This window comes from Triturus cristatus, chromosome 6 (genome assembly GCF_964204655.1).
Source record: "Triturus cristatus chromosome 6, aTriCri1.1, whole genome shotgun sequence".
In the NCBI taxonomy this organism is placed as follows: domain Eukaryota; kingdom Metazoa; phylum Chordata; class Amphibia; order Caudata; family Salamandridae; genus Triturus; species Triturus cristatus.
Window position 1 is genome coordinate 378,292,287 of NC_140589.1, and position 18,493 is coordinate 378,310,779.

Here is an 18,493-nt window from a genome sequence, read left to right on the forward strand (position 1 = left end):
TTGTTAAGAGAATCTGAGACACTGATAACAGTGATCACTGGAATTATTGCACGAGACTCTGACAAAAAGATTGAAAAATCAATTCATTTGGAATGACGGCAAACCGTCGAAAGCTGAAATGGCGCGCTGTGGTTAACTCAAATGTCACCTAGATCTTCTGAACGCCTGATAGGGTTCAGAGAGAATTTAATGTTTACGCCCGTCAAAAACACAGAGGTAAAAAAGGAGGGATTAAATATGGAACAACAACCGTCCACCATTAATACTGAATTTATTTTATCCGTAAGAAGAGCATTTACATGTTATCGGCAGTATATACAATCTCTCATAAATATTCGAGCAGCGCGAGCGTCACGCCGTCTCTACACCAGCTTCAGACACTGCGTGTTGAAGCTGTCACCCTCCTTGACAGCCACGGCCTCGAGCAGCGCCTGCTTCTTCTGCATGCTGCGGGACGACTCCAGCTCGTACATGGTGGTCAGATTGAAGAGCACGCTCTCGTGCAGGTAGTGTTCAGGGTCCTGCTGGACCAGGCCCTCCAGCTGCCGGAGGGAGTCCTTCAGCCTGCCCAGGTACAGCAGGCACACAGCCGCGTTGTTATTCGCCTACGAGAAAAAGAGCACACGTTGGAAACTAGTAATAGGAATGGAATTGTACTTTAAATGCAAAACATTTTTTTTTTATGTGTTCTTTTTAAGGTGAAGTAGGAACAACTGTACTTTGCTTTCACTTTAATAAGACATTACATCCGAGGAGCATTGGTGGCGACTCAAAGAGGTCAAGCTTTGAAAAATAATGTTTTCATATCAATTACTCTCCTACATCTGATGTTATGTTATGAATACCTGGTATAGCGCAACGAATCACACCCGAAGGTATATTTCGGAGCAAACAAAACACCATGTCTTTAAGAGTTTTTATTTTTATTTATCCAGCTCTGTACATGATTGAATGTGTAAGGGCAGTTTGTTCCAATAGAAGGGAACTAGGTACTAGAAGGACCTCCTGTCAAATCTAGAGATTCCGAATCGAGGAGTCCAGAGCAAGGCTTTGGGCCTAATTATGAGTACAGCAGTCCAGAGGACCACCGTACTTGTGGTGGCGGTCCAACCACTGTCGCACTGCGGGTCTGCCTGCAGTATTCAGAGTGTGGCAGTCAGACTGCCAGGAAACTGCCGGCATCAAGGATCCCGCTATGCCAGCGGTATGCAACCAGCAAGAATATGTCGGCAGTGCCGCTGCCGGCACCGCAAAGCATATTATGAAATGCCTTTTCACCGTCCTTTTCATGGCGGTGAGCCTGCAGTGAAAATGGTGGCGGCTAGTCAACTAAGAGGGGAGGGGATCTGGGCCTGGTAGTGAAAGAGGGGGGGGCACATATGCCCCTCTGTAACTGCACCCCCGTTCCTGCACAGTGTGGCATGCATTCCACACAGTGTAGGAACATGCTGCAGGCGCGTTCACGGTGGCGGGCTGCATGTTAGGCTCTCCTATGATCCGAACAGTTCACTGCCATGTGACCGCTGCAGTACCGCCTGCCACCCTGGATTTAACTCTGAATCTGGCAGGTGGGCTACTCACGGCTTTGTTGTCCTCCTGCAGACGGAGCACTAGCAGTGCCACAGGAGGCCCGCCGAAGTCGTAACAAGGTTCTTTGTCCTTTGATCTGAGCAATCTTACAACACAGTGAAAGTTGAGCCTGCTCCGCAATATGATTGGGTCTTTCCCAGTCAGTGCTTTGTGGGTGGGACAACATAACTTGACTAGCACAAATTTCCTGACTGGCAACTAGTGCAGAACACTTAGGATAGGGGCAGAAGAAGAGCCAGAAGGAAGATTACATACTAATCTGGCCACAGTGTTCTGTACAACCTGTAATTTAGACATTATTGTTTCATTAGCTTCTACAAGCAAGGCATTTCCATAGTCCAAGTGACTGATAATTAAAGCTTGTATTGAATTTTCCTAGAGGCCGGAAGGAGTCATGGAATAGCTTTTTTCAATAGGCACATGGTAGCGAAGCAGGTTCCGCACACAGTTGTGACATGTTCCTTTGTGGACAGAGTGTGATACAGCTTTATGCCCAGATTTTTTACCACTTGCTTGGGGGATGGGGCCAACCCAAGATTGGAGGGCCACCAATTGCTGGACCAAAGCTGTTGAGCTCTGCCCAACAACCGTATCTCAGTTTTATCCCCATTTAGTTGCAGACAATTGCTAGACATCCAGACTGCTATTTTCCTCATGCGGTCAGAAAAACCGGCTTTGACCCCGTCCAGGTCCAGCTCAAAAGAGATTACTAACTGAATGTCATCGGCATAAGATATTTTTTCCAAGGTGCATGTTTTGACAATCTGTGCCAAGGGGGCAACAAAGATATTAAATAAAGTGGGGCTCAACAAGGAGTCATGAGGAACCCCCTTGTCAATGCACATTGTGCAAGACTTAAAACAGTCCAGAGTGATCGTTTGAGTCCTGTCTTTCAAAAACGTTGTAAGCCATTGAAGTGCTTTGCCATGAATGCCTACAACATACAGCCTGTGAATCAATATTGTATGGATAACAGTATCGAAGGCGGCTGACAGATCTAACAGCACTAGCATCGCCGGTATGCCAGTATCCTGGTACAGTCTGATGCTATCCAAGACCAGCGTAGTCTCAGTGCTGTGGGAAGCTATGAAACCAGACTGAGAGGGATCCAGAAACTCATGCTCTTCCACCAAAGTCATCTGCTTACTTATGATATTTTCCAAAATTTTACTTAGGAGAGACAGCAACAAGATAAGGCGTTTCCGTGGTCTACATTAGGTTGCATTACGAGCGGGGAGACTGGAGCGGTTTTCCAAGCTACTGGAACAGTAGCTGAGCCCAGAGAGAGGTGAAGTAGGGATATAATGGCTGGAGCAATGGAATTGGGAAGTCTGGCCATAACCGAAGGGGCCATTAAGACTAATGGGGTTACCCAGTATCCCGCAGAACCTGGGAAATCTAGTGGTATGTAACAATTGGTTCTGTAGGGTTACAGAACCAATTGTTGTTACATACCACATTGTGGAAGGGGGAGCACAGATCAAGTGGAGAGCCTGACTTAGCTTGTTCTAGCAACCCCGGAATCTGCTTTAGGGTTGAAACCGCTCTATTTGGAAGTTGGCCCTAGGCGATGGCAAGGTGTAATCTGGAGGTTTCTCAGGCAGCTCCAGCATAGCAGGGACATTTGAAAAGATAAGGTCAATTTTCTCCTAAAAAAAAGTCTGCCAAAGAATTACATAACTCACATGATCAGCCTATGCAGTCTGAATGGTTGGCAGAAGGAAAAATGTTACCCTGGAAGCAATTGATCGTAGCGTGTAGTGCTGTAGCTTCACATTCTCTGCAAACTCCTGCCATCTAGTATTGCGCTTGAAAGTTGCAACTTATAGTCACAAGACCTGTTGTGACCCCTTCCATAGTGTAGAATGCACAAGGACACAAGCTCCACCTCAGATCGTTTTCCATCTAGAGGGTGAGTTGGGCAAATGTAGCATAATGTCGAAGACAAGTGTACCATGCATTGTGATATAGAAGTGAAATGAAAGAGTGAAAAACATCTGTAATCATCACCTGCTTTCGGGAAAGAGGGTGGTGGACATGTGAATCTACAGCACTACATGCATATGCTTACAGGGTAACTAACATTTTCTGTTCATAGCATGTGTGGCTGTATAGACTGTAAAGCAGTTTCCCCAAAGTGGTGCTTAGTGGGCTGATGATGCAGATGTTTAGAACAAAGCTCTTGACACAATTTGGTCATCCATTGCCTGTTGATGGGAAACAATTGTCACACACTGGTGCATAGTAAACATGTGTGATAATGATCATGTAGCAGCTTTGCAGGTATTGGCTAGCAGGATGTTACCAAGGAAAGCACTGGTAGCACTGTTTTGTTGCGCATGGAGTGTACCCAGAGGGCATTGGAAGTGTGCATGTTGACTTAGCATAACAAGTCTGGATGCACTTACCAATCCATGTCATATCGGGTTTAGAGATAGGCTGACCCTTGCAGGGTTTGGAAAAGGCCACAAAAAGCTGATTTGTTTTACAAAAGGACTTGGTCCTGGATATTTAGTACATGAGCCCCCGTTTAACCTTTAGAGTGTGTAAGGCCTGTTCTGCTACATAGTCTGGTTGTGGGAAGAAGACAGCAGCTCAATAGACACATTGATGTGGTAAGGTGAGACTACCCTGGCCAGACCCAAGGAAAAAGTTCCTGGATTGTTAGGGCATAAACTGGTTAATATGTCTAAACAAGGTTATTGCATGACAGAAACTGTAAGTAACAGGAGTGTAGGGGTTAAAATGATCAACCCATAAGCTGTGTAAGGACTATAATGAGATTACACACTGGAGTAGGAGGTGTACTAGCAGGGATCAGTCTCTAAAGTCCCTCCATGAAGGCCATCACAACAGGATTTTGAAGAGGAAGGAATGTTCCTTATTTTTCATATACACTGCAACTGTGGCTAAGTTTAAGCATATGGTGGTGTATGTCAGACTGTTTATTGCAAGTGTATGTGGTAGCAAAAGATAACTTGTAAAAAAAATCTTAAAATGGACCCATTTGCTTGAAGCTGCATAATTAGCCACATCTTTGCCACCTGCAACAAACAAAGCATGCCCACTTGGTGGGTTTGTGCGTGTCTCGTAGTATAAGCATACACTTTTCACAAGATAGCCAAACTCTTGGACCTCAGGTTCCAAATTGCTGTATTGAACTGTATGAAAACTGGGTGTCTGAGTAGAACCTGATGTTGAGTGAGAAAGTCTGGCCTCACTCAGCAGCAGTTTCTCTTGCAGGCTGATGGACATCTCTTGCAGGATGGAGTATCGAGGTTTTCTGGCCCAGATGGTGATACAAAGTTGAGTATCATGGCCACCTGCCTCATTTTCCTCACCACATATCAGATGAGGGGGGGGGGGGGGGTGTAGGCAAATATTGACCAATCCATCCATAGTGAAATGCCCATGCACTGTATGTACTTGAAGGCTACGAATTTTGAATTTATGGAGGTTCCCCACAACTGAAAGTACCTTTAGAGTATTTTTGAATGGAGATCTACTACTTGACTTGTTGATGTGATCTTCTGGGCAGACCTGCATATTTGTCATCCACCCCCAGCAATCCCTTCGCTGACAGGTGGTTATTGTTGCAGAAAGCCCACCACCAGATCTTCTGAGCCAGTGCAGACAGCAGTGGAGAATGAGTTGCCCCCATCCCCCAGTTCTGAATGCAGTACAAGGTGGCCCTATTGGCTGTCCTTATGAGGATTCTCTTCCACCAGATGAGTTTGAGGAAGACTGAGGGCTAAACTAACCTCTGGGAGTTCAAGGTAACTGATGTAACAGCCCTGGTGCGCGTGAGTCACTATGCCTCTGACAGAGATGTGACTGAGGTGTGCCCCACCACCTCAATGCCAAGACATTAATCGTCACTTTTGGGCGAGGGTTGAGAAAAGGCCTGAAGAGCAACAGGATGTTGCTTTTTCACCACTGCAGAGAGCACTAAGTATGGGCCTTTACAGACACTAGATCTTCCTATTGACTCGCTGCTTGTACCATTGTCATGCAAGACACTTTTGCAAGGGGCACACATGGAGTCTTTTCATTTTTAGCAATGAATGAGGTCCATCATCTCAAAGACTTTCATAATAGTCCTTACCATAAGTGGACGTCCTGTTTGAAAAAGAGGCAGCAGCAATTGAAATGCCATCTTTTTATGGGGGAATGCTTTCCTTGTAACATTGTTCAGGAAGGAACCTAGAAAGGGCTGGATTTGTTGTGTTTGAAGGTTGGACTTTTGGACCCTAGTTTGTGTGCTAGGCTTTGTTATCTGCTGCTGCTTTTTATAAGCCAGTCGTCTAAATACAGGAAGACGTGGATGGAATGTCTGCGCTGATGCATGGCCACCACTGCTAGACACTTTGTAAACACCATACTGCCTTAGAGACCTCAAAGAACAGAGCACTGCACAGGTAGTTTTCTCCACTTAAAACAAAGCTTTGGTACAGATGGTGAACGGGGTGTATGGGGGATATAAAAGTAGGCATCCTTCAGATCCAGAGCCATCATAAAGGCTTCTCGTTGAAGCAGTGTTATGGCCTTCTGGACGGTGGTCATGTGGAAGTACTCTGACAGAATGTAGAGACTGAGGGGCCTGAGGTCCAGTATTGGCTGAAGGGAATCGTCCTTTTTGGAAATCAAAGTGCAGGTAGTACACTCTTTGGCCTCAATGACGTGGAGGCACAGAATGCCTATACCTCTACAATAAGCAGGAGGTGGTTTTGGCTCATCGCAGTGGGGAAAGAAATCCCCTTGTCTCCCCTAACACGTTTTGTGTGATTAGGTGCAGGGAGGCGATTGCAAGTCATTGATTGGAGGGAGAAGTGTGCCCTGCAGAATCTGCCTTTACCTTTGCCTTGGCTGTTACTCCTGGAACCTCCCTGGTGTAGCACTTGCTTGTCTAGAAGTCGTGAAAGGGCTGCTGGTGATAACCTTGTACTTTAGTGGACATATGGGTCTTGGATGCCCCTCGGAACTCTTGTCTCCAAAATGCAATGTTTGTGGTAGCGGCCTGGAGGGCACCTAAAGACTTGGTGACACTGCTTTTGTATTTTCTCAAGCATCTTGTCGACCTGAGGGCCTGAATCCTAGTGTGGGAGCTGGAAGGTTTCTAAGCCAGAGCTTCAGCGTCATCGTGCTCCTTATCAGAGGCTTTGCAGAAGACTGTTTCGGGGGCATGGCGTGCCCTGCACAGTAGAAAATCCTGAATGACCAGCTTCTTTTTCAGCCTTGAGCTGGGTTAATTCCCCAAAGATGTGAAGTTTGCCACCACCTCTTATGAAAGGCCCAGCGTCTCTCCTTCTGCTTTTTCAGAGTCTTTTTCAAGTTGAAGGTGGCGTAGGAAGTGTCATCATGATTAAGGGAGAGGCAAAGGTTGCAGACATTGTGCTGATTCAACCACAGGAACATGGTGTTGCACGGAGGACATTGAATGCACGCCCTTCCAATTCTGTCCTTGGTTCAACACCATGTTCCTGTGAAAGGGTGTGCAGTCAATGTCCTCCCCTAGGCATTCTCCGATGATTAGACCTATGAAAGGGTTCACTGTTTGACTTCTGAACTATAGGTGTCAAAGTGTAGACGATTGGGCCCAAAAAGACAGTGTGAACATGTTGGTCTATGAACTTGTTCTCTAAACGTGTGAACCCAGTGGCGGAAGACCAAAACCTGTGGTGGAGCCTGTGTCATCGTGAATTATGGACTATGGGAGTAGTCAAAACAAGTCATGTGACCCTAAAAAGTTGGAATGTCTAAGACCAAAAGTACCTGGCAGGAGTGTGCACAGCATGAGTATCTTTAGCCACAAATGCTACAAACAGTTTTATTTCATTCAGCAAAAGAGAAAACAAAACTTAACAGCGCACTTACATCTTCGTTAAGCCTAAATCCCAATTTATCATATGGAAAAGATTAGAATTTTGTGGAGCTCTTCTACACCTCATATAATCACAGTTAATTTATCTGGCGTTAATATGTCATGGGCCTCTTTAGCTTGCATACTAAAAACGTAATTGCCCCACTAGAACTGGTAATAATATATATATTTTTTAATACACCGTTTTTATAACATATGGTCTTTCGTAATCACTGTCAATATGAAGTGTCCCTATTGCACATGTTAATGGCACTCTGTTTACTGACGTCAGAAGAATTGAGGCCGATTTGTTCTTGCTAGGATTCCAACTTATGGCTTGTAGATCAATGAACATTTAAGCTCTCAGCCAGCCTGCCTGATAACTACTACACTTTCGGGGTAGGTTAAGCATTAAAATGTAGCACCTTCCTTTGAACGTAAGGCACTTTAGGTGCCTATTCGGAGGGATACCTGTCTTAAGTATCTGGCGGGTAATTCTTTCAGTGTAAGTAGGCAGGCGGGCTGTAGGGTTCTACTGGAAGGAAAATGAATCAGCACGTTCCAGAAGAATGAAAACATGGCATTAGTCAGAGATTTTATGTGAAGCATAGTACTTACAATTCGATTTGAGCACCATCATTGTAGGCATGAGAAGCTCTTCATTTGTAAGATTTTGTTACAATTCTGCCTGCTGGTTTTAGCTACCCTAACACGGTTTGTAAAAGAGTTGAATCGGGATTTTACAGCCATGAAATGTGTCCCTAATTGTTTGTGTACATAATTATGTACCTCAGAGAGAGAGAGTTCTGACATTTTTTATCTCAATCACTGTGTATGCTGAACCAATGGCTAAGCTTTAGCAGTGTCAGAGCCAAAAGCATTGGTAGTTGGAAAGCAAAAGGCCTTGGTATTTGGATATCAGTTGGGATCTGTATCACGTTCTTCCTCATAGAATTCTCTCGTGGCACTGTTCCCTGCGTGGAACATGGAATGTGTTGTTTCGGCAGTTGCTGCCTGGGAGCTGTCTTGTTGGGACATAATAAATGGAGTACTTACCTTATCCGTTATTGTACTTCTTTTCACTGGCAACAAATTGTCCCGTCTTCGGCCTCCCTCTCCTGAGTGAACCTGCTTCCTTCCAGCTGACTGCTGGAGCTCCGTTCTTCCCGTGTGGCGTTTTCTTACTCCACGGCATCTCCTTGCAGTCTAACCATCCGTGTGGACTCCTGTCGTGGTTCTGCTGCTGCCCTGGGACTCCGACGTCAATTTTGGCTATTTCTATCCATTTCAGGTACTTTTGCTGCTTGCTGTACGCGCGCGACCAAAGCAATCTTCCGTTGGGTCTCGCGCTCTGCCCCTGTGACATCATCTCTTCTGAGAGGTACTGCGTGCCTTCACAGTCCTGTCTGACTTGCCTGATCTGCCTGTTATTCCCGCATCCAACGTCCTCACATTGCGTGCGGCCATTTTGGATTATTCCGATCTCAATTGTGCATTGCCATAACAACACCAGAGTTGTTTTCACCGCTAAAGCGCACAGCTTATTGATCGGATTACCACGTTCCCTGTTTGAGCACCAACATAGCAACTCCAGTGTTGCTTTCACCGCTGATGCGCACAGCTGTTAACATTCATTGTTCACGCCCACATCTTACAGAGTGATCGCTGATGTGCACACCTCATTTCTTAATTGTTCTTTGTGTTTGTCTCCTAAATTAACACACTCAGCTACTTCTGTGATGCACTCACAGTGTGCATCATAAGAACTTTGCAGTGTTTACGCGAATCCATCTTATCCTTGCAATTGTTACAATTGTGTGGGCAGCAACTCACCCATGCTTTGTTTTACCATGGATCATGTGTTAGCTCCGCCACCTTTCTTACAATCTCTTGGTTCTCCTCCCATAAAATGGCAACAATGGAAGAATACATTTGAGAGTTATCTGGAACCATCGATGGTGATACCTTTACTACAAAGAAGAAGAAAGCACTTCTTATGTATAATCTTGGTGCGGAGGGTGGGAGCATTTTGAAAACATGGACTCTTGAGGTCGTCAACACTGGTGTGAGTGGCGGTGACAATGGTGATTCCCTAATCATTGATAGCTATGCATCACTGATCAAAACTTTGGAAAAAAGGTTCAACCCCAAGAAGAATGTTGTACTTGAGCGTCACAAGTTTTTACAACGTTCCCAGGTTCCTGGTGAATCTATCGGCGATTTTGTCTCTGCACTCAGAACCCTATCACCTGTAACTACAGAGAATTTAGGGATGAAATCATACGTGATCAACTAATCGAGTGCACATGTAACAAGAAGATTCAAGAGAAGCTTTTATCATCAGACGACCCCGACCTCGAGACAGCTATTACTCTTGCGAAAAGCATTAAACATTCTCAATTTTGCATGGAGGGAATGTGCAACCCTTCTCAACCCACTGAAGTTAAACTGTTGTCATCTAAGCATAATGTTAAGCCTACCAAAGTTCCCATTGAAAATACAACGCAAAATTCACCTTCTCTACCTTCGCCTAAGATTAAATCAAATCTTATTTGTTGTGGGAGCAAAAATCACTTAGGAAATGCGAAGTTCTGTTTTGCTTTGAACAAGACTTGTTTCACATGTGGGAAAAAAGGTCATCTGGCATGTCTCTGTAAAGCCATGGGGTCCAACAAAGGAAACACGCAAATCGTCAAGCCCATTGAAGAAAACTTTATTGACTCTAGTGAAGAATTTTTGTTTGTTAATGTTGTCTTCTTCATCTTTACAATCTGCGGGATTCGTTGAAACTGCGTCCATGGTGGTTTACGTAAAAGAAAATCCCCCGCATGTGTTATCTGTGTGAATGGGAACAATTTGAATTTCTTGGCTGATTCCGATTCCCCATTTACCCTTATCAATGCTAAGGATTTTGGGGGAATAGAAGACATTCAGTTGCCTCAGTCTAACATTAGAATTTTTGCCTTTGGGGGCAAAAGAGTGGAAGTTCTTGGTAAATTTGAAGCAAATTTGGAATTCTGTGGTGATCTTGCAACAGGAACTGTATACATTGTAGAGGATGTTGCAAATGTGTTGGGATGGAAGGGTATAGAACGTGATGGTCCCAGTATTATTACATCAAAACAGTGTAAATGAAAACAATAAAATTGTATCAAAAAAAATTAATCAAAAAGGGTTAAATGGTGTTCAAGTGTTGTTTAATCACACTAGGCACCTGATGCAAATTTTAAGGAAACATTTTACAGAAAACATTAAAAAACATCGTTGGTGTGCCCAACTAAGTGGAAGGGGAGGAAGGAAAGTGACTTAAGTGAGGCAAGTGACAAACAGTTCTAGAGGGTATCACAATCAAATTGTTAGGCATGCTATTCAATGCCACATATTCCTAACACAGTCCATATCAGATAGATTACAGTCATTTACGTAGCCATGTACAGTAGAAAATCACAGTGCGGCATACGCTGTTGGTGATACTGGCATCAGTAACGTGTCGACGTTTCGACCCCTGAAACTATGTAGGTTTGTTCTAATCCTTATTGGTGGGGTCTTCCTCAGGACAGAAGTGAGAGTGAAGGGAGAGGGGCACCGTATCCGATAAAGGAGAGGCCTTGTAGGCGCAACATTTCGTCAAGGACGATGGGGCTTCAGAGGCTCCGATAAATGTAGGATGAGGGAGAGAGTGATGAGCCCTCAAAAAAGGGGGATGAAATCCATATTATTCCTCCAAAACAGTGTTAATACTGCTAGGAAAGCCATGGCCAAACCATCGGTCAAGAAGTGAGAACAATCACGGGTTACTTCAAAGATTAGATTCTATTTTTCCTCGTTGGTCAATCGTCCCTCATAGAATTTTCTTGTGGCACTGTTCCCTGTGTGGCACATGGAATGTGTTGTTTCGGCAGTTGCTGCCTGGGAGCTGCCTTGACGGGACATTATAAATGGAGTACTTACCTTATCCGTGATTGTACTTCTTTTCAATATCCCACTGGAGTCTCAGAAGAAGCCCCCGGATTGCTGGTGTGGAAGTGGGGCTTAGGCAACTTCAGCCAACAAAAAGATGTCTGGACAACTTCTGGACTTTCTTTGCTGAGTTGGTTATCGTGCAAATCACGGCCAAGACATCAGGGAAAGTCAAGTTTAGAGGTAACATGTGCTGACTACTACACCAAGGTGAAGCCCTGTGGGACTCTGTTGGAAGTAGAGTTCAATGGTCACTGCACTGATTTTGAAGTTCATCTTTGGATTGCCTTTTGAAGTAAACATATTGAGTTTTGGCACGTTTATGGAAAGTCATAAGACTTCAATATGTTGGACAGCTCAGCAATGACACTTGACTTCAAAGCTAAATTATTTCTATGGGGGGGTGAGGGGATCACTAACACTGAGGGAGAAGTAAAAGGAAAGGCCAAGATCTCCACGCAGTTTTATGGCTGGGCTCGGGATAGGGAAGCTTCAAAGACTCAGCAGGTAAATTTGATATATTCAGATTTCAATATTTAGAAACAATATCTTTTATTATCCCTCCACTAAGTCATGTAAATCCTCAATAAAGGATACTAGGTGACAATCAAAGTTACTGTGTTGTTTTGTGCTTTATAATCACATTAGGTAACTTCCAGATGCAATATGAAACATCTCAATCAATCAATCAATCAATCAAAGCATTTATATAGCGCACTACTCACCCAGAGGGTCTCAAGGCGCTAGGGGAGGGGGGTCCGCTACTGCTCGAACAGCCAGGTCTTGAGTTGCTTCCTGAAGGCGAGGTGGTCCTGGGTCAGGCGGAGGTGGGTCGGGAGGGAGTTCCACGTCCTGGCGGCGAGGAAGGAGAAGGACAGTCCCCCTGTGGTGGCTCTTCGGATGCGGGGGACGGTGGCGAGGGCGTGGCCGGTCGATCGAAGCTGGCGTTTGGGAGCGTAGAAGTTGAGGCGGCTGTTGAGGTATCCTGGGCCTTGGTTGTGTAGGGCTTTGTGTGCGTGGGTGAGGAGACGGAAGGTGATTCTCTTGGTGACCGGGAGCCAGTGCAGGTCTCTCAGGTGTCCGGAGATGTGGCTGCGACGGGGGATGTCCAGGATGAGTCGTGCTGAGGCGTTCTGGCTCTGCTGAAGTCTTTTCTGGAGTTTGGCGGTGGTTCCGGCGTAGAGGGAGTTGCCGTAGTCCAGACGGCTGGTGACGAGGGCCTGGGTGACCGTCTTCCTGGTCTCGGTGGGGATCCACCGGAAGATCTTTCGTAGCATGCGCAGGATGTTGAAGCACGACGAGGAGACGGCGTTGACTTGTCTGGTCATGGAGAGGGTGGAGTCCAGGATGAAGCCCAGGTTGCGTGCGTGGTCTGTTGGTTTGGGGGCGCTGCCTAGGGCGGGAGGCCACCAGGAGTCGTCCCAGGCGGAGGGTGAGGATCCCAGGATGAGGACTTCCGTCTTGTCCGAGTTCAGTTTCAGGCGGCTGTTCTTCATCCATTCGGCTACCTCTTTCATCCCTTCGTGGAGGTTGGCTCTGGCGGTGGCGGGGTCGTTGGTGAGGGAGAGAATCAGCTGGGTGTCGTTGGCGTAGGAGATGATGTTGAGGTTGTGCTGGCGTGCGATGTCTGCGAGGGGGCTCATGTACACGTTGAAGAGGGTTGGACTGAGCGAGGAGCCTTGAGGAACGCCGCAAGGCATTCTCTTGATAAAAAGGTGACTTATGGGGTAGGTGATGCAAAGTAAATATATATCTCTGCAGAACTCCCTAATCAATAAAAAAATCAACTTTGAAGCAAGCTTCAAGGATATCACCACAACATAGTTCATGGAAATATTTGAGAGACAATTGTGCAAGAGATATGAAAATAAGTGAAAACAACAAAATAGGATTTACTGCTGCCAAAGTCCATGCAAAAGGGAGGAACAAGGACATTGGCACAGTCTGCAAATATGTAACACAGCAGAAAATCTGAAGCTGAATCTCGCTTTTAGTTAAGAAAAATCTTTGTTTAGTGCCTACTTGGGGCACTTCATATTTAACAATGTTTCATATGCAGCAAGTGCACAAGAGCACTCACCAATCCTTGGTTAGTGTCTCCCTATACATAATATGGATGGCACTCAATAGTACACCCCCCTGTTTCAGTGCTGTAACAACCAAGCCTGCTCCAATACCACTGACAATTTTCTTCATTCCAGTTTATCAAGCATATGTGTCTCCTATCCATCTGCTAATAGATAGTTCATTATGTATGTGTACTCATATTAAATGCTAATATTTAATACCCAATACATTTCGAACAGGAGAAAGTCCTTGTTGAAGTTTTCTTACACCCAAGACAACATCTGCAAGTACCTGCGGTAACCAGATGGACTATATCAAGACGGCTCATTGGCCGTCCATTCAGACACTTTATTTGGGGCTTAGGTTAAAAAACCTGGCCACCCTACTATGAAAGCAGGTCCACCCTGTCAAGGAGAGGGAACAGTAGGCGAGTACTGAGTTCCAACAGGCTGGTGTACTAAATCCTTCTCACCCTGTCCAAGGTGATCAGAATGAGCTGTGCTCGATCCTTCCGCACGTTGAGTTGGACTCCTGACATGGTGGAAATGCTCAAAAGAGATTGAGTGATCGGCTGAACCTGAAGCCACCCCCAAGGAACCATTCTGAGGCACGTGTATGGCACTGACATGAGAACACTTCCTGCTTTGGGCTGTGGTGATGAGATACATGCATGGACACTCCAATCTTAAAAAGGGATTTGTCAATGCCAAGCAACACATAAGTAGCGCTCAGTGGATCAAACAGGAGTGTTGGACGCTTTACTGCATGAATGAATAAATAATGAGCTGACTTGAATTTGTCGGGAGTTGGTATTGGATGTATAGTTTGCCCAGAATGGTTTTGGAAGTTTACTAAGAAGGAAGCAAATGTTTACAGGAGCCATCATTCCCTGTGCAACGCTGAGTCCTGAAGATGGTCTTGTGGACCTTTTTGGCCATATAAAGACCGAAGCGTCGACAACGCACCCTTATTTCCTTGAAAGATCTTTAATGAATTGACAATTCATCTGTATAAATATTTGAATATTTGATCTATAATGGACTTTTAGCTTTATCTGCATTGTCCTAAGTGGAAATTGGGTGATTACACTCCCATCAACCCCTTGAGAAAATTAAAAGAAAGTTGTAGGGATTGTTTTGGTGGTGTTAGTGTTGCTATTCGTATATATTTTGTGTATAATGCTTGCGTCAAAACAATTTGTATGTTTTGTATAATGAACTAAATATGATGAGATAAATGAAGTAAAAACATTTGAATACATCCGTGAAGATAACCTTTTTTTGTATTGTAAGTAAACAAATTGGATCATATTTGTGACAATGAGAAATTGTTAAACTTATTTGGGACATAAATAATTTCTCAAGGGATATTTTGTAAGAAAACACAGATCCATGCCTGGACACTCTAATCTTAAAAAGGGATTTGTCAATGCCAAGCAACACATCAGTAGCGCTCAGCCAGGCGGTCCTGCTGTAACTTGAAAGAAAGGTGTGTTCTAAAAAACAGGCCAGAGCATCGTTACCACCGCGAAATTAAGACACGTTTGAAACGTGCACAGTAATTTTTCAAACAATATGGGCCAAGCACCGTTCAAATATAAAGAAGAACGTACTCAGAAAAGCGGTTTCCAAGAACAAATTAGACGCGCTTGACAATTACCATCGGGCCAATGCAACACTACAAGAAAAAAATACACAACAAAATAAGAGCTTACCTAATCTTAAAACAGACAGGCCAGGGACCACAGTCAGATAAGATGGAAAGAGAGTGCACAAGAAAAACAAGAAGGGATGTTATGTTATTTTCATTTATACAGCTACTCGGAAGTGTCCCGGCGCTAGAGACCGCTGGGGAACCCGTTCTGGCTATCCCTGTGAGATGGTCCCTTTCTGGGTATCTCCAAGGTGAAACCAGGCATCCCCGGCGTCTGTGGGGGGCCGTTGTAGAGCTGAGGCAAGCTTAATGCCCAGAGTGGCCGAGTGTGCTCCTGGTTAGAGTAGGTACTGAGGCGAGAATTATCGAGTCCGTTTTGACCCTGGTCCACGACCCTGCCGCGTCGGGTATTGAACCCTGGTCCCTGGCCGAATCTCTGCTTATGGATCTGCCACCTCTAACCAGTGAGCCACACCTCTCCCATGGATGTATTTCTTCTGCCATGGCTTAAATAGTTAAAGGGGTTGGGTTCTGGCATGAAATGAAAAGGACGTTGCTTGGTATTGGTGCATGAGGTGAGGCCTAAATAGTGTATTAAGTGAGTAATGGGACATGGAACATGGAGTAGGAGTAAGTGGCTAACTATATACAAAGTACCTGAAATATAGACACATATAGATATATATTAATTTCGCATGAATGTTGAAATATGTTAGTTGTTCAAGGTCACCAAGATTATTTACATGTATGGCTAAAGGTCTACCGTTTCCCATACGTGGCATCATACAGTTTTACTGGCCACATATTCCCATTAAATAATGAATATTAGGTTAATTAGAGAAACCGGAGTGAGGGCTTAAAAAGCTGCACCAGTATATTAGTTCCTATGAGTGTTTAAATCATAATGCTCCACTTTTTGTAACCCCACTGCTATGGAAGTCACACTATATGAGAAGAAAACTTCTCTTAGAATAAAGAAATAATGAAAAGGAGCATATAATCAAATATTGTACATTTATAGAATATAAACAATATCAAATTCATGCGATTTGAAACAAAATCGAAGTGCGGGGAGTCTTCAAATTTATTTTCTTCATATAATCTTTATTTTCATTTCCAATCAGAAGCATAAAGCCCAGCCAGGGCACAATCGGTCTGCGACAGAGAGCTGTGCTTGCCGGCTATAGCCATTCCAGTCACTGCAATTATGCTGTTTAGTATTATAAGCAACATGGGAGCAGTGCAAGAATTGGCTGGGCTGGTGTTCGCCAGTATGAACATGTTTTCATCCAGGCAGCTCGTGAGGTGAGAGGATTCAACCTCAGTTGAGTGTGGATTGTGTAACAATTTGCAACTGGACATGAGTTGCTGAATCCTACGAATAATATAGGAAGACAACAAGGTACGTTTAAGTTTTTTTTTAGCAGTGTACACAGTAAGCTGCAGAATTCATATTGCAGAGGTGACAAGGGCACCTTCTATTCATATTTCTGTAAAGCAAAAGCATTTACTGTTATGGTCCTCACCACTTTCAAGAGTAATCAGCCGCCCCTGTGGAAATGGCCTTCCAATGACATGTTCCCTCCCAGCTGGGTCATAAGCTAGGCATTGTGGGTGCATGTAAAGAATTAAAATCCCTGTCAGTGGATGAGTCTGGCTAGAAGCTCAATGTAGATGTTCAACAGGTGATGTGATAAGGCAGACCCCTGAGGAACCTCACATTCAATAACAGTTGGGAAGAGGGGAAGGAGAAAGAATTAAAGACTGGACCCAATTCACGAGAAAGGTCCTACATTAGGAAAAGGTCAAATTGGATATTCTGACAGCCCGTTCTCTCTCCAACAGGATAACGTTACTGACAGTGTCCATCATTGCTGACAGATCGAGTAGAATCAGGACGCTGACATAATTATTTTGTCCTGAGGCCATCCGTCTTTCACACTAATATTATGTCTGATTGAATTCCTAATTAAAAATCACGGGACCTTGTTTCACACTCATGCCTTTTTTACTTTCCACATCTGTTGAGTTTACCATGCAGACCTTGCATACGATGTTGGACATTTTACTGCCTGAGCTCCTTGGTGCAAGCCCATGCATACTGCCACTTTCATTCCACTCCACAGTTCTGAGACCATATGGCTTGCGCTGGCAACTCTTGCTGTTCTGTATGGATCTCACGCCAGCCTGCTTGGCCCTGTACTTAGGTTCCATATTAAGGCAAAAACAAGTTGTTTATTTTATAGGCATGTTGGAGGTAATGACCTTAGCTGTAAGGTTTGGCATGATTACTGTAGATTATTCACAAAAATGTTTAGAGATCCAGTTTGTAGTTAGTACTACAATTGATGACATCTGCAGCAGATGGATTGCAGAAGGGAGCAGGAAGACGATCAAGATCTCATGAAGTGAATTATAAAGACTTAGATGATGGAGGGTCACTGGCTAGAGTGGAAACTCAGTTAGACCTGGAGTAGGAGAAATCGATGAGATCAGCTTGGCAGTATTTGTGATCTATATATTACTTATGTGTACCCTGAGAAAGTTATCTATGTTTTTTACAGAATCAATTTTCACATTAACCAGCATGGTATCATACCATTTCTATACAAGTTTAAAGAATATGGATATTTATGGGGTGTTGAGGTAAATGTGGGACTATTGGCTGGAAGACTACCACATTTTGGGTTTTCCTGTCCACAGCCATATGTCCAAAAAGCAGTAAACTAAAGAGCATACACAAAAGTCCATCGTGTAAGGGATGTAAAATAAATGGAGTCTTACCACAGCGTTGTTTGGCTCGATCTTTAAAATTTCTGTGAAGAATTTGTGAGCCTCTGAGAAGTTATTCTGGCCAAGAAAGAGGAATGCTCTAAACGTAAAAATGAAATTAGCAGTTAATGTAATATATTATATAGCATATACAAAATCTCTCATATATTACGAGGCCCCATTTAGAAACGTCAGGTTACATGGCTTAGTTAGGCTTATGTAAAAACGCTGCTTTATTTTACTGCGAACATGTTTCTTACATTGACTTCCCTTTCACACAATATCCTTTTACACACATCTGGGTGTGTGACAATGTAGGATTAGTTTCTCTGACACAGCTTTGCTTACAGATTCCGCTTCACTTAACATTATCACGACTTCTTGAACACCATGTACAAGGCCTTGACACGCAAAGTTCGTTCTTTTTTTCATCCACCGGGGTAACCTGGCTATCTACAGACCATAACAATGCTGGCTTGCCAGGACTCACAAAGATGCTTTTCATTATAAATAAACAAGCATTTTAGGTTTAGTCAGAGGAGAGCTTTGCTGACATTGGTGAGGTCTCTACACGCTGAGGCTTCGGCCCAG

General features: G+C 44.2%; 1 protein-coding gene across 2 annotated transcripts in view; it reads right to left on the reverse strand.

Annotated features, from left to right (window-relative positions):
- Window positions 1–255: 255 nt before the first annotated feature.
- The window catches only part of TRAPPC12 (trafficking protein particle complex subunit 12), an 820,049-nt gene continuing 801,811 nt past the window's right edge, over window positions 256–18,493 (reverse strand). For both annotated transcript variants that reach the window (XM_085610773.1, XM_085610772.1), the window contains 2 exons: window positions 17,915–18,002; window positions 256–605 (listed from right to left, as the gene is read on the reverse strand). In XM_085610773.1, the coding sequence (XP_085466899.1) occupies window positions 363–605; window positions 17,915–18,002 (331 nt within the window). In that variant the 3' untranslated portion in view covers window positions 256–362. The remainder of the gene's footprint in view (window positions 606–17,914; window positions 18,003–18,493) is intronic.